This window comes from Malania oleifera, chromosome 7 (assembly GCF_029873635.1).
Source record: "Malania oleifera isolate guangnan ecotype guangnan chromosome 7, ASM2987363v1, whole genome shotgun sequence".
In the NCBI taxonomy this organism is placed as follows: domain Eukaryota; kingdom Viridiplantae; phylum Streptophyta; class Magnoliopsida; order Santalales; family Ximeniaceae; genus Malania; species Malania oleifera.
In genome coordinates, this window is record NC_080423.1 from 59,750,315 (window position 1) to 59,765,500 (window position 15,186).

Below are 15,186 nucleotides of genomic sequence, written 5' to 3' on the forward strand. Positions count from 1 at the left end.
TTAATCTTAAAAGGAACTTTAGCTTTCCAAATCAAAAAGAAAGAAGCAAAAGGAGTAGCATTTGGAATATGACTTCTCTCCTTCCTCTTCTCAAACCCCCCCACACATCATAGCACATAACACTTCTGAAGCAAAAGGGCGCACCTAGTTCTCTCCAAAGATACCCAAAAAACGTACTTCAAAAGGTCCAAGAAAACTAACCATGTAAAAACAAGTGCAAACAAGTCTCACCACCCTTAAAACAAACACACATCAAGGGACAAACTTTTGTTAGGTCTTCGTTTCTAAAGCAAGTATTGGTATTTTTTTCTCCCAACATCACTAACCACAAAAAGGCCTTAATCTTATAAAGAAGTTTAACTTTCCAAATCAAAGAGAAAAGGGCAAAAGGAGTAGCACTGGGAATATGAGTCAAGCATGAAAAGAAGATATACAAGAAAAAAATTTAGAAGAGCCTAAACCCTATACTCTTTTGTCGCTCCCCTACTGAAACCAACAAGAATGAAGTACACAAATCAAAGCAGCAAGCTCGTTGGTCTCTCTCTCACTAAGGTTCCTCACAAAATGAAAATCTCAAGGCTACCCACTCTTATAAGAGGAAGAAAGTAGAAATAGGGGGTATCACGAAGAGAAGATAAGCGAAAAAACATGGATATGAGATGTTCATATTTATTAAAATGTTAAAATACTGAGAGACGTAGATGAACTAGTGAATTTGATGACACTACTAAATTCTTTTGTTCCTCATCATCAAAAAGATGCTCATACATGCAAATTGAGGCATTTTTTCTTTAAGGTACATTTTGGCTCAGTTGATGAAATCCACAAACTCTTCCTTTCCTTTTTGTAGAAAGCTATTTTAACGGCTGAGTTTCCATGAAGATTATTTTTTTTTTCTTCATGATCCTTTTTGCCTCATTTTGATGAAATCCACAAACTCTTCCCCAATCCCTTCCGAAAAAGTTATTTGGAAGCCTAAAGGCCTATTTAATTTTAGAAAATATTTTCCATTTTCCAATTTTTAGTTTTCCAAAGAATTAAAATTTTTAGTTTATTTTTTAATTTTTTAATATTTGTATGAAAATTTAGAAATAAAGAGCTAGTTTAAATGTACAAAAAAAATTTTGATTTTTTTTATTTTTAGATTTTAAAATAATCACAAAAAAAAAAAAAAAAGAGAGACAGCTTGTTTTCCAATTTTCCAAATTTTATATAAGACAATGTTTGGAATCATGGATTTTGAGGCTTGAATTTGGATGTGTGGATTTAAAGGACATTCTACATATAATCCACACTCCAATATGCAAAGTAAGAGTTCGAAACATAGAAAAATAATGAAAAATATGTTTTCCAATTTCAATATAAATTTGAATATTTGGAAAACAAGGTGGCATTTTTGTAATTATTTGAAAAATTAGAAATGAAAAATAAAACTATTTTCACAAGCAACTAGTGCCAAATTTGTTTTTATTCATTTATTTCATACAAATGTTGTGAAAATTAAAAATTAGCTACTATTTTGTAATTTATCGGAAAACTAAGATGGAAAATGAAAATTGTTTTCCAAAAGTAACAAGCTTCCCTACAAGATTAAGGCTTCCATCTTGATTCTAGTACTTAGCAAATTAATATGCATGATTAGTTGTAAGAAAGGAGAACTAAGAAAACAATTTTTTTTGACAATAAAAAATATATTATGAGAGGAAAAGAGGATACAACTTAAAAAAAGATGAGCAATCCCAAAAAAAATAATAATAAAATAAAATAAAATAAACTAACTAACAAGTCACATAAGAAACCCCCACTTTAAGGCCTTGCCTCATAGTTTATTGAACACTCAAGTTTGCTAATTCACGCTGCCCCTTTAATTTCCTTTTATCTCCATCCAAGCAAACTTTGTTACCACCAGGACTGAAAAACCACAAACTCATCGAGCTTCTACGCCCTTCTCATAAACCTCAACAACTAGACTGGGAAAAATCTCCTTCTTACTATTGCTCCTTACCCAAGCCATCCTCCTCAATTATAGAAGTGCTCTCTAAACCTTCCATTAGAGATGGTGCCACATGCGATAAATCCTCAAGTAAATGAAATGATTCAGAAATATAGCCACACTAATCTCGAATCTATCCAAAAGCAAGCCAACCTCATCAGTAATACTAATATTATCACTATCATTATCCAACACATCAACCCATTTCTCCTTTTCCTCGAACTTGTTACTCCTCTCGTTAATATCTCCCTTTTGAAAATCCTGGGAGTTCACAACACATAAGTACTTTCAGCATTGTTTATTACATTTTTTTCGGAATTCTTAGAAGAATCATTTTGCTCATCCACCCAATTCTCTAACCGGCAGAATTATCCCCTTCATCAGCAGCCAACCTCTGTGGTATGTATGTTATCCATTCACCTTCATGAACCTTAGTGCAAGCCCCTCCCTCATCAGCTGAGGGCAGTTTCTTAATCAAGCACTCATCCTGGTAGCAAACCTCTTGAACCAATAACACAGGATCACCAAGTGAGTTTCCAAGGCTAACAGAGTTGCTACAATCCCTAAGTGGGAGGTTGCCCTGCTGCACTCACCCTACCAACCCCCTTGTGTTGCACAACAGAAAGCTTGGAATCCATTCCTGCAATAGGGAATTAAAACTGTTCCACACAAGGAAAAGGGCCATCTCCATATGAGAGTTGGCTGTAGCAGGATTATATAGTTCATTTCTAAACTCTGTCATGGGCTCATTACCTTCTTTGTTATAAATAGAATTTTGGGCAAGCAAGGAAACGCATTAAGATCAAAACTGCTATGAGCTTCAATAGGCCACTGGCTTTTACTCAACTTCCATTGGGCTGGAAGTTGGGCCAATATCACCATTCAAAACATTTGGACTTACGGCCTGTTTACCCTGTCAGCTCACGTACTCAAAACCTGGATTACCCAAAATCTGGCCTAGGTCCAACTTGATGGTCAGGCACCCCGGCCCACTCCATCCCACCTTCACTGCACTCCCATCCCCCAATAAAACCCTAGCCACCTTTTCCATCAGAGCTGTAGTCCCCATAAGTAGATATCCTGCCAGCAATTGATGTTCAAACAGCTGCTGCAGCAGTGGCTGCTTCTTTGCCTGCATCCGCCGCTTTGCTTGCACCAGCAGCTTCACCTGTTGATGCATTTGCTGCATCACATGTTGCTGCTGTGTCTGCATCACACAACCACATTATCTCAGATACTGTTCTTCTATGCCGACATTACCTGGGTCCAAGAACAACAGCCCCTCTGTAAATCTCCGCAAACACACCAATCTTTTCATTTGGAAAACCCTAACAGCTTCAGAGAAAAAATTCTAGCACGAATTTTCACCATCCATCCCCTTTTGGTCAACCGGGGACCAACACTGAAAAATGTCTTCCCTACCATCCCAGCCCTATCTTCAAGAGCTTCCCAAGTTTTGTTGGTCAAATTGCCAACCAATACCTCACACTACCAAATCTAGTGCTTCGAAAACCCCTTCCCAGCCTGCAAAAATTTGAATGCAGACCATTGGAAAACCATTTTGCCACTTCCACAGAAAGCCTCCCCCATTGATTCCACTTGACATTACGCTCGAAAACAACCAGAAAATCCCCCTTACCCGCTTTATCCAGTCTTAGATCAAAGGTTTTACCTTTAATCTGAAAGGATTGATAGCAATCCCTTCCTTTCATATTCTATTGCAGCCATGATGCTAAATGCTAAGGAGCAGTAGCAAGAGAGGAGAGAGGAGAGAGCATCTGGAGAGGTTTTTGAGAACTAATCAATCTAGATGTTTGTGTGATGTGCTTAGAGCCTTGCGACTATAATGGAAGTGAAATATGCAAACATTTGTTTCTTAACTTTCTTCACTGTCAGGTGCAATACAGCTTTGCTGTAATCTTTTTGCCATTGCTGGTGACATGTGGGTGCCTCTAGCATAAATAAAAAATGGGAGGTGACGTGGCAGTGTGCACAGGCTGCAATTTTGTTGACTTTGGGCATTGGTTTCTGGTGTCTTGGGCTATTTCTTTAACAGACGTGCAAAAGTATTGGTGGCAGCTCTTTTGTAAATATCATTTCTAGAGGTTGTAGCCTTGTAGAACATCTAGACACTTAGCATTTGTACTTTTCCTCTATCCTTAATATAATTCTTTTTCCATCCAAGAAAAATATTCGGCTGATTCACACACAGGTCAAACCCAGTTGCTCTTAAGAAGAAATGGAGCTACTTGACCGATTCATACACGCACTTTGAGAAAAAGGTGAAACATCAGCAAAAGTGGTGGTTCTTGTAGATCTAGCTAAAACTGAAGTCATGAGATCCATGGATTAGGATATATGTATCTTTAAAAGGAGAGAAATACATTTTAAAAATGAAAGATAATCAATACAGTTGTAGAGATTATACAAATTTCATCAAAATTTCCAAGTTTTCGAGAAATTCCAAAACTCAAGATAGTCAACAATCCTCCACCAACTCAAGACACGCCCAACTCTCTCCAAATAAGCCAAAAAGATTATTCCACGTCCTCTAATAAAAGGAGCAATGAAGAAATAGGTGAGAAGCAGATTCTGAATTTTGAAAACAAAGAGACCATAAATCCAGAGAGAATGCCTTTAAAGACCCTCCTACTCTACAACAGATTGTTAGTGTTAACTTTATTAAGAACAACCAACCAAATAATAACCTTAATGCTAGAGGGGACTTTAGCATTCCAAATGGATGGGAAGAAAGTTTTTTTTTTTTTTTTGGTTAAATGCTGAAAGAAAATTTACAAAAATACTCCCAAAAAGAATCAAGGATCCAGGAACGATAATCTTTCCTTTCAGAAAGAACCTACCATGCAACAAACTTAATAAGGAGGCAAGCTCCAAAACCTCCCTATCACTAAGAGCCCTACAAAAATGAAAATCCCAATAGAAACTCGCCCCAGTAGAAATAAAGAATGAAGAAATAGATTCGTTGTGCAAATAGGACAATCTAAACAAACGAGGAAAAGATGAGCAAAGTGAAGAACTGCCCACCCAAATGTCTTCCCCGAACCAAACACAATACCCATTTCCCACAATAAAAGTTGTATAAGGAATAAAAAGAGAATATTCCTGTGAAATACCTTTCCAAAAACTTTCACGAGAACATCTCAACCCCAAATTAGCATCCCACACATTATCCTGCAGGCCATATTTACTTTTAATAACTTTGTGCCAAATGAAGGGCTCCTCCAAGGGAAAATGTCTCAATTCCAAAGATCCAGAAATATACAAAAAGCTAATCCACTCTTCCCCAAACTTATTTTTAAATTAGAGACCCTCCAAAACAATTGCAAAATAGTAAGAACATTAAAAAGAGACTCCCTATAATCTTCTAAAAAGAAAATTGTATCATCTACAAACTGACGATGAGAAACCACTACGCCCTCACTTCCCACCCTAATCCCTCTTATTAAAGCTATGTCTACAACTCTAAAAACCAATCTACTCAAGAAATCCACATCAAGAACAAACAGAAAAGGAGAAAGAGGATCTCCTTGTCTAACCCCCTTAAAGCCCTGCGGCCTAAACCAAGAGTTAGGCTCTCCATTAATAATAACAAAGGTCAAGTAAAGAAGCATTAGATATACAATCCCTCATCCAAGATCGCCATTTTTGACCCCCTTTCTTAAAAATATTTTATCAAATAAATTCCATCTTAATCATAAGCCTTTCCAAAATCTACCTTAAAAACCAACCATTTATTTCTCCATCTTCGAACATCCTCAACAACCTCTTTTGCTACTCAAATAGCATCCAAATTCTGCCTTTTCCCACAAAAGCATTTTGAGCCTCCAAAGTAGTATCTCCTATCACAAATCTCAGCCTCTCAGCTAAAACCTTCACAATGATCTTATATACACTAGTAACTAAACTGATAGACCAAAACTTTGCAACTTTAATAGATCTACTCTTCTTAGGCACCAAATTGATAATAGTGGATTTAATGCTTGAATCCACAAGATTCCCTATTTTTATTAATAAAATGAATCTATCTTGAGGTTTTTCATTTATCGAGAGCTTTCTTATGATATCATATATGACAACTTCTTTTTTTGAGAATAGAAGAAGAATATACAGCTAGGAGAATAAAACATCTCCTTAACAAAGTCTGAAAAATCTAAATAAAAAATACAAAGAAATAACCTAATGACTTAAAAACAAAAAGAGAGAAAAACCAGGACGAACTAACACTCTACATAATGCCAATTGCGGTGAATATCAGAAAATCTCATGCCCTTAAAATTCCCTTGTTCCATACACCAAAGAGAAGCCAAATAATGTATCCTTTCCCAAACCAGCAACTGAGACAACTTCCCTAGAAAAATATATGCATTACCCTCCATCCACAACCCACAAAAGACTGCAACGAAAAAAAAAATGTATTTCCAAAGGGCTACCCTTTCCTTTTTCCTGCCAAAGCCAGCAAAAGACACTGCTAAAAAATCCTCCACTGTCTTGGAACTCACCCAAAATTCGCATATAACACCAGATAACTTATTCCAAACCCTCCAAGCATAGTCACAATGAATGAACAAATGCGATGATGATTCTGAACAATTTAAGCAGAGAACACATATGTCTGAAGATATAGTCTTCAAAGGTCTCCTAACCTGCAGCAAGTAACTGGTACTAATTCTATCAAGCGCAACCAACCAGATAAAAACCTTAGCTTTAAAAGGGACTTTGGCCTTCCAAATTGGGGAATGAAGAGGGGATAACTCTGAGAGATAGATTTCCACGGACTCTCCAAAGAACATCTAAATCTCAAGTTAGTATCCCAACCATTCTCGTCTAATGCATACTTACTTTTAACGACCAAATGCCACAAGGAAGAATTCTCAAACGGAAACCGCCGAAGCAATTTAGCCAAAAATGTTGTGTTTTAAGACACCAAATTTCCAATACCCAAACAATCCTCCTATTTAGACCTACCCACCAGTCCCCAACTTACCTAATGATCCCTAAAACCCGCTACCCCGACCACAAGAAATCCCTCATTATCTTCTCAATCTTATTAGCAACCCCCGTCAGAATCTTGAAAATTGAAAGAAAATATAAAGGGATACACAAAAGATAAGCCTGGATAAGCATAATTCTACCACCAAGAGAAAAAAGAGTGCCTTTCCATCCAACCAATCTCTTAGAAATTCTTTCCACAATAGGATCCCAAAAGCTAGGAAATCTAGAGTTACCCCCTAAAGGAACCCCAAGATAGGACAGTGGCTACCAGCCAATCCAAAACACTGAACCCCACCTCTGCAGATAGCTCCCTAACACTCTCAACAGACATATTGATAGCCATGATACCGCTCTTTCCCATATGAATCTTAAGTCCAAAAACCTTCTTGAAAACATGAAGGAGATCCAAAATATTCTTAAAGGATGGTTTATGGTCCTCCAGAAAACCATCGGCAAACTAAAGGTGCGAAGCCTTGACCCCCTCTCTCCCCACCTCCAAACCTTCCACTGAACCTCTATCCACTGCCCTATTGACCATTCTACTCAAAGTAACAGCCACTAAAACAAAATAAAACGGGGAAATAGGGTCACCTTTCCTAATCCCTCTCGTAGCCTTAAACCAAGATTTAGACACTTGCATTTACTAAAACAAAGTAGCTCACATTACACAAACAACCTCTAATGCAACATCGCAATCTCTCGCCAAACCCCTTACAAAAATCTTATCTATGAACTTTTAATTCACTCTATCATAAGCTTGCTCAAAATCCAACTTAAAGATGATTCCCTTCTTCTTCCGTCTCCGAATATCCTCCACAACCTCATTAGCAACCAAAATGGCATCCAAAATTTGCCTCCCCCCCCCCCCCCCCCCAAAAAACAAAAGCACTCAAAGGCTTAGACATAGTACTATCAAGCACCGCACACAGACTATTAGCTAACATTTTAGTGATGATTTTATGAAAACTGGAAACTAAGCTAATAGGTCTAAAGTCCAAAATCTTAATAGGTTTACTCTTCTTCAGCACTAAAGTTATGAAAGTAGAATTGATACTCTTGCTTAAAATCCCATTCCCATAAAATTCATTAAAGACCTTAAGTAAATCATCCTTAACCGACATATTTTTTTATAACATGGTATGACAACATTTTAAATCAGGGTGGTTGTTAGGTAGAAAAACAATACTTCTTTTTTATTCCTTGAGAATTCAATACTCACATAAATTACTGTTATGTTTAATTAATAAAAATGGAGGCATTGTATAATTGAATTTTTTGCTAATAGAAAGAGAAGGGAAAAAAAAGTATAATACAAAAATAAAAATTAAAAAATAAATGCATAACTTACAGAACTTAAGAACTCATCCTGAACTCTCTTTAATTCCTATTTTCACAACGAATGCATAAATGCAGGCAAATTTTCCCTCATATATATTTCTGCAATTAATTTATTTAGTTCAAAAACTGAGGACTAAGCATCAAAACTCAATTTCTTAGCACATCATTACATCTTTTTTATTTCTTTCTAAGCCATCCTTACGCTTTCTCTTAAAAAACAGCCCCTGGATTCAATAATTATCACAAAATCAACCTATTAAAGCACAGATCCGGTAACAGATTTCAGACATTAAGATTGACACAAACCTTCCCTTCAGGTGGCAATGCACTGTCAGATACTGACTGAGGCGCACCGTCTGGGACACTCACACAATTGCGAAAGCCAGCTTCTTCCATTGCCAGTTTATCCATTTCACCCTCAACCTAAAATTAGAGATCAATATATTAACTACTAAAAAGAAAATGCTTAAGATAAGATTGCCCATGGATGACGAGAACACAAATTTATACTTACAATGATAATTTCACTTGCTTCCTTTATATCATCTAGTCCATAAAATATTTTTTGAGTATCCTTTTCCTGTAGATTAAACAGCATAAATACTAATCAGATCTAAATCCAGAGTAGCATCAGATTCAATTTCTATTTTGGACAATTAAAAGGAAAAAAAGTTCTTAGGAGAAGCAATTCACAGAAGTTACCCAATCAAAGAATAAGAAGTATTAACAAACTGCTTACAGTGTAACAAAGAAGGCCAATGGAAAACATAACCATAAAAGTAGCATATAAGATGCATTTGAAGAATTTTCACTTTTGAAGTACTTGGAATCAGATTATCATAGCTAGAAAATTGCTTCCTTATATATTTATCACTAACCATACTGCTCAAACAATTTGCTAAAGCATAGTCCAAACATGCCTGCAGGAAGGACATGGAAAGGATCATTTAGAGCAACAGAGAATGGTGTAGACAGCAAAGGGTTTCATTTTACATGGGACCACCTGCTGGATGCTCTAAGCATGGAAGGATTTCCAGTCCGATAAGGGGCAGATTCCATGGGTCAGAGGGATGAGGTGCAATGATCGTAACTTCTGTTTGAACTGAACAGAAATAACCTGGAAGAATGTTGGATTTCCTCAGAAATCAATGCATGTGATCTGAGATCAATTTTCCACAAGTGTTTTATGGCAAAAAGGTCGTAGAAAATATTCTGCCATTTCAAGGATCTTTGTAATGCCTTCCTTCCAAAGCAGGTACAGGAAGGCAGGTCAGTCAAAGGTAATGAAAGAAAGATACAAAAACCCTCAGTATGAAACTCAATACAGTTTGTGTTTTCCATGGAGACAGCAGATTTAGAACAGAGTTGCCCCTGCTGCACGTGAAATTTCTCCCTTGGTTTCCACAGAAAAGAGCAAAACTTTCAGAAAGTTGTGGCCAATTGTGTAGGGTAGATTTGGAACATTTGGGAATTGCCAATACTGTGCTTGCAATTTCTGCCTTAGTTTCTACATCAAAGAGCAAAACTTTCAGAAAATAGTGGGCATCGAATTAGTGCAGATGAAGGAGTTGCAAAGTGGATGTTTGGAGAAAGAAGCACATGCATCATACGCGAGGCCGTGTGTTTGGAATGTGGATAGGAAAATGGAAGCCAGCTGGAAAGCACTCAACAATGAATTTCAAATTTAAAAAAAATGGCTTCTAAAGTAGGGTAAGCCCATAAACGCAGAGCATTCAAAGAAATTTTTTTTTTTTTTTTATAAGTAGAACATTCAAAGAATTATGGCTTAATAAAATGGGTTTAATAAATCCAGACACTAGGTCATTTGCTCATCAACTAAGGCAGGCCCATTCAACAAGTTTGGAGCTTAAACAAGGAAAAGTTATAACTCTGAAGAGGCCCAAGCATCTGGACTGATAGAAACCCAGTAACCAGTAAAGCTAATGCGCGAACCAATAAAGAAAGCAGACAATCTGCAAAAATAAAAAAGAGAATGCATGATGGATTATCAGACGTAGAAGGAATCAGACAGATGACATCAATGTCTAGTCAACAGATATGGAAGCAGACAGCTACGACTCTCCATTGAAATCAATGTCTAGTCAACAGAGATGGGAGCAGACAGCTACAGCTCTTGGCTGTCAGACTTCAACCAGCAGAAGGAAGATTTTGAACAGGGAGACACAATAAGTCCAAGGAGATTGAGTGCGAAGACGAGGCTAGAGAAGGGAATGTTGTCACTGCCTGTGATCCACTTGACATGGTGCTAGCAGGGCATGTGGAACCAGACCAAGGCAGAGAGAATCTGGTTGAGCAGGTGGAAAAATTGGTTCCATGAAAGGTGAAATCAGTCAGCAAGCTGCTGAGGCTGTCTTCTAAAGGATGTGAGGAAAGAGCTCATAAATTATCTGCAAAGACATTGACACCATGAGGAGAAATTTCAACAGAAGCAGTGGGATGAGGGAATTAAAGAAGTTGGAGGAGGAAGTAACAGTGTGGCGGCCGAGAACCAAGGAAGGAGGGAAAAGCTTAGGTTGTCTCAATGTTGAGGATAGTGCCTTGGAATGTGAAAAGTTTTAAAGATGGGGAGAAAAGAACAGTCGTGGGAGGTTAGAGACTGCAAATTGAGTGGAGTCTGTGAGAGATTAGAGACTGTAAATTTGTGGTTCTCCAGGCAAGCACCTGGAGGGATATGCACTATGTGGTAAGTTGCTGTGGTGGAAAAAACAAGACTACTTTTTTTTATGATAGAAAAAGAAACTCATCAAGGAAAAGGAGAAAAAATTACAAAGGGTGGAGGATAAGTAATCCTCATATGAAATATATACACACACACACACACACAAATAAAAACATAAACAATTACATGAGAGCCCCTTACAGTCCCACTGGATGTCTACTAACAAGATTACTGAAAACAAAAACCCAAACAATGAGCCCAGAAGAAGCCAAAAAATAATTCTATCCCAAATAACAGGTAAGCATCTTGTTTTATCCTTAAAAATCCTTGCGTCCCTTTCAATCCGCACTGTCCGAAACAGACAAAAGCGCACATCCCCAAAGGCCAATTCCTTTCTTACTTTTCCCCAAAACCTGTGTATCACATCATCAAAAAAGCTTCAAAAGTCTGCGGCATCAGCAAAGTTTCCTCAAACACCAAAAACAGATTAACCCAAAGCTACTTTACCCACTCAACAATGAAGAAAAAAGTAGTCACTAGTTTCATTTGTCTCCAGACACATCAGACAAATATCGGGACTAATAGCCTTGAAAGGCCTACTCACGTGCAACAGATCATTGGTATTGATCTTGTTTAAAGCTACAGTCCACATAAAAGACCTGATTTTCTGAGGAACTTTAGTCTTCCAAATAAAATGGTTCAGGAAAAAATAAGAAGGGTTCAGAATCTTCAACAACTGAGAAAGAAAGGATTTTATGGAGAAAAGGCCAGAAGAATCCACGGACCAAATGCTGGAGTCACCCCCATTCAATGTACAAAGGATTCCAACACTCCCAAGAAAATAGTTAAATTGTCAACCTCTCTCTCACTGAGATCCCTAAAAAAAGTGAAAATTCAAGAGAGAGAACCCCTCCGAAAAAAATAGAAAGCATTAATCGATGCATTATGCATGGTAGACAGTCCAAAAAGGAGAGGGATCAAAAACTCTAATGAAAAGAAGTGGCTGAAGTTGGAGGGCTGCAAAGAGTTAGTGAAACTTCAGTGGCAGCCAGCAGGAGAAGAGAGTGGAGGGACATTCTAAGGGGTCAAAAGAAAACCTGAAGAAATTGACCCATGAAGTTTTCAGCATCAGAGTCAGAAAGGAAAGTCTTCTACATGTTAGCAATGAATAGGAAAATAAGGAAACTTAACTAAGCACCTCCTTCATGGAAAAGGAGTTGAGATTGATGGTGAAGAAGGAATTGGCTGATGTAATCAGGATGGAAGTAATCATTTGGATGCAAAAAAATTAAGGACAAAGGTGAATAACCATTAAGGACAAAGGCTAAAGGATGGGGAAAAATACGAAATACTCTCATCAATTAGCAAATAACCATTGCAAAAGAAATCCCTGTACAAAGGTGACAGTGAATGGCAAGGAAGTTGAAGGGGAAACAAGTTTCTTAGAAGAGAACAGTGTTTTGAAAGGCTAACATGCTAAGGCTTACGCATTTTTATTAAAAGCATGCCTTTTGCACCTTTTTAGTTGAGGCTTATGCATTTTGGGTGTGTGATTCAAAGTTGGAATTGGTTAGAAAATTTTAACTACATGTTTGTACAAAAGGAATGTTGTAATATGAGTTTATTTCTAAAACTCTTGAATCTCAACATCTCCAAAATAACTGGACTGATATCTTGCATCATGAAAATAGTTTGAACTTTGTAATGGTATAGCTATCTCTTGTCATGATTTATTTCATGCATTCAAGTTAGCAGTTTTTGAATGGCCAACAAATATTTTGCAAAGTACATCTAGTTTCTCTTTTTTACATTATATTTGTGATTTTCTTAATTTTTACTTTATTTTAAATATATATAATTTATTTAACAAATATTTTATCTTAAAAAAAAAATTTCTCAAAAGGCTTACGCCCCAACACCTTAAGGCTTACGCCTCGCCTTTTGAGGGTTAAAAAGCCTCGACTTATGCCTTCACCTTTTAAAACATTGGAAGAGAATATGTTATTTTAATAATTAGGTTGTGTTAAATGAGGGTATTTTTGTCCTTTAGACTTTATTATTAATAATATATAAGAGGGCATACCTGGAGCTGTACATAGACCCCAGGAACTGCTGCTCAGTTCTTTCCCTTTTTTTCTCGTCTTCTCCTCTTCTCTTCGCTCCTTCTTTTCTCCTCTCTTCCATCTCTAACTATAACAACATGGTATCAAAGTATCGATCTCCTGATACTCTGTTTTCCATTATTTACTTATCCTTCCCTAATCTGTCCCCAAATCTGATTTTCTGGTTGGTTTAAGAGTCGTTTAAGGGCACCCTCCCTCTGGGTTAGGTTGTGCAGCATCCTTGGCAGGAAGCTGTGTGTTTTCGTGGTAATTTGCTGATGTGATGTCAGTTATACTCTGTTTCAAGTATGCTGCTGCTGTTCCTCTGTCACTCTGTTTGTGGTTTGCTGATGATGCTGTTTTGACAACGTGTATTCGTGATTGATTGCTTGCAATCTTGTACTGATTGCTGGTTGGTTTCGATTGGAGTTCAAATATTTATTTCCTATTCTTCTCTGCATTCGTTTTCAGTTGCTGCTAGCCATAATGCCTGGAGCTGCTGCCAGGCTGTTTATCAATTGCCTGCAGTACATTGCAGTGGTCTGCCCTGTTCTTGGGGGTTAAGTAATTCCTCCTAGCATATTGTAAGCTCAGTTCTGTTGTCACAGCTGCCTGTTGATGTTCTGGATTTTGGGAGTTCTAAGTGTGGTAACTTCTCGTGTTCTGATGTCCTCAAAGTGCTGTTTGTGTTAGTGTGTGCTGCCTGACTTCTCAAGCCCCTTCCTGCAATAAGTCAGCCATGGATGCTACCTCTAACTGTAGTAAGGGAAGTTTTGGAGGACAAGGACTAGGTTTGGATTGTGGTCGTGGAAGTGGTTGTGTAATACAACAAGGAGTTATCATGGCAACTATCACATTTGCACACATTATGACAAGAAAAATTGTACCATTGATTGCTGTTCGGATCTCCTTGGGAAGCCAGGTCAGGCCAATAAGTCTATTCCAAAGGGCTACTATTGACACTTCAAATGCATCTAGCCACTCCACTGGAGAGTTGAGTACATCATCCACCGTGTCCCGAGAGGTGTTCAACAATCTTTTTTGCATGGTTCAATAACTCCAAAATTAGTCTTCTACATCTAGTGCTACTATGGTCCATTCAAAACAATCGAGCTTCTTGCCTCTTCATCCTCCTCAGTCCTCATCTTGGGTTATAGATTTGCCTCCTCTCATATCATGAAGGTCTTTTATAACTTTGATGACATAGGCAATATTGTGAGTTGTATCCACATTACTTCATTGTTTTGGTTCCAAAGACTGGTATAAATCTTGTATGTTGCATCTACAAACTAATAGGTAAGGTATTAATTAACAAAATAAAATAAAATAAAAATAAAAAGAGGTGAGCTGATGAGGTTTCTAGAATGCATTTTTGGTGGTCTTTAAATCCTCAAACCCGTCCTAATTGCCAATGAAGTGGTACACATAAACTAAAGGAAGGTTGTAAGGATTATTTGCAAGGAGAAGGTGATGCAAATAGGTGTTGAAATAGAAGAAGAAATTCACATACAAAGGCTGAGATTTCAATAGTGTTTAAGCAACCTTTCTTGATTCAAATAACAACAGAAATCCTCAAATAATAAAGAGAATACTGCTACAGGGTAGTTTTTTTAGCACAACAGCAAGTTAATCCTCATATCATTACTTGTTTTGACACAGCTTCAGAACCGTAACAGCGCTTTCTACTACCCTCTCTCGCCTTTAGCAGCAATGGAGGGACTGGTAGGCACCACACAGTCAGATCCCCAAAACCCAAGCCTCCAAATCTTCAAACCATAGCTGGTTTAGAGCAGAGCTCTACAGAGAAATCTTCTCAAAAATAATGGCAAAAAAAAAACCCCCAGAAAGTGGCTTAAGACTCCCATTTATACTAAGTGTAAAGCTTCGAAGAGAAGCCAACACCTATTTCGCATGTAAACCCCTCTAAAAACCACTTATCTTCTAAAACCCCATCAAAAATAACTACCCAGAAAAAGATACCCCTGCATTGAAAAAATGACCCCCCCCCCCCCCAAAAAAAAAAAGCTAATTTGACCAAAATAAACCTCAAATTTCAGAAA

The 15,186-nt window shown here is 37.5% G+C and overlaps 1 protein-coding gene across 4 annotated transcripts in view; it reads right to left on the reverse strand.

The window, feature by feature from the left end:
* The window catches only part of LOC131160413 (twinkle homolog protein, chloroplastic/mitochondrial), a 115,075-nt gene that overhangs the window by 82,884 nt on the left and 17,005 nt on the right, over positions 1-15,186 (reverse strand). For all 4 annotated transcript variants that reach the window (XM_058116074.1, XM_058116076.1, XM_058116077.1 and 1 more), the window contains exons 8-9: positions 8,859-8,924; positions 8,651-8,767 (exon numbers count right to left, since the gene is read on the reverse strand). In XM_058116074.1, coding sequence (XP_057972057.1) covers positions 8,651-8,767; positions 8,859-8,924 — 183 coding nt within the window. The remainder of the gene's footprint in view (positions 1-8,650; positions 8,768-8,858; positions 8,925-15,186) is intronic.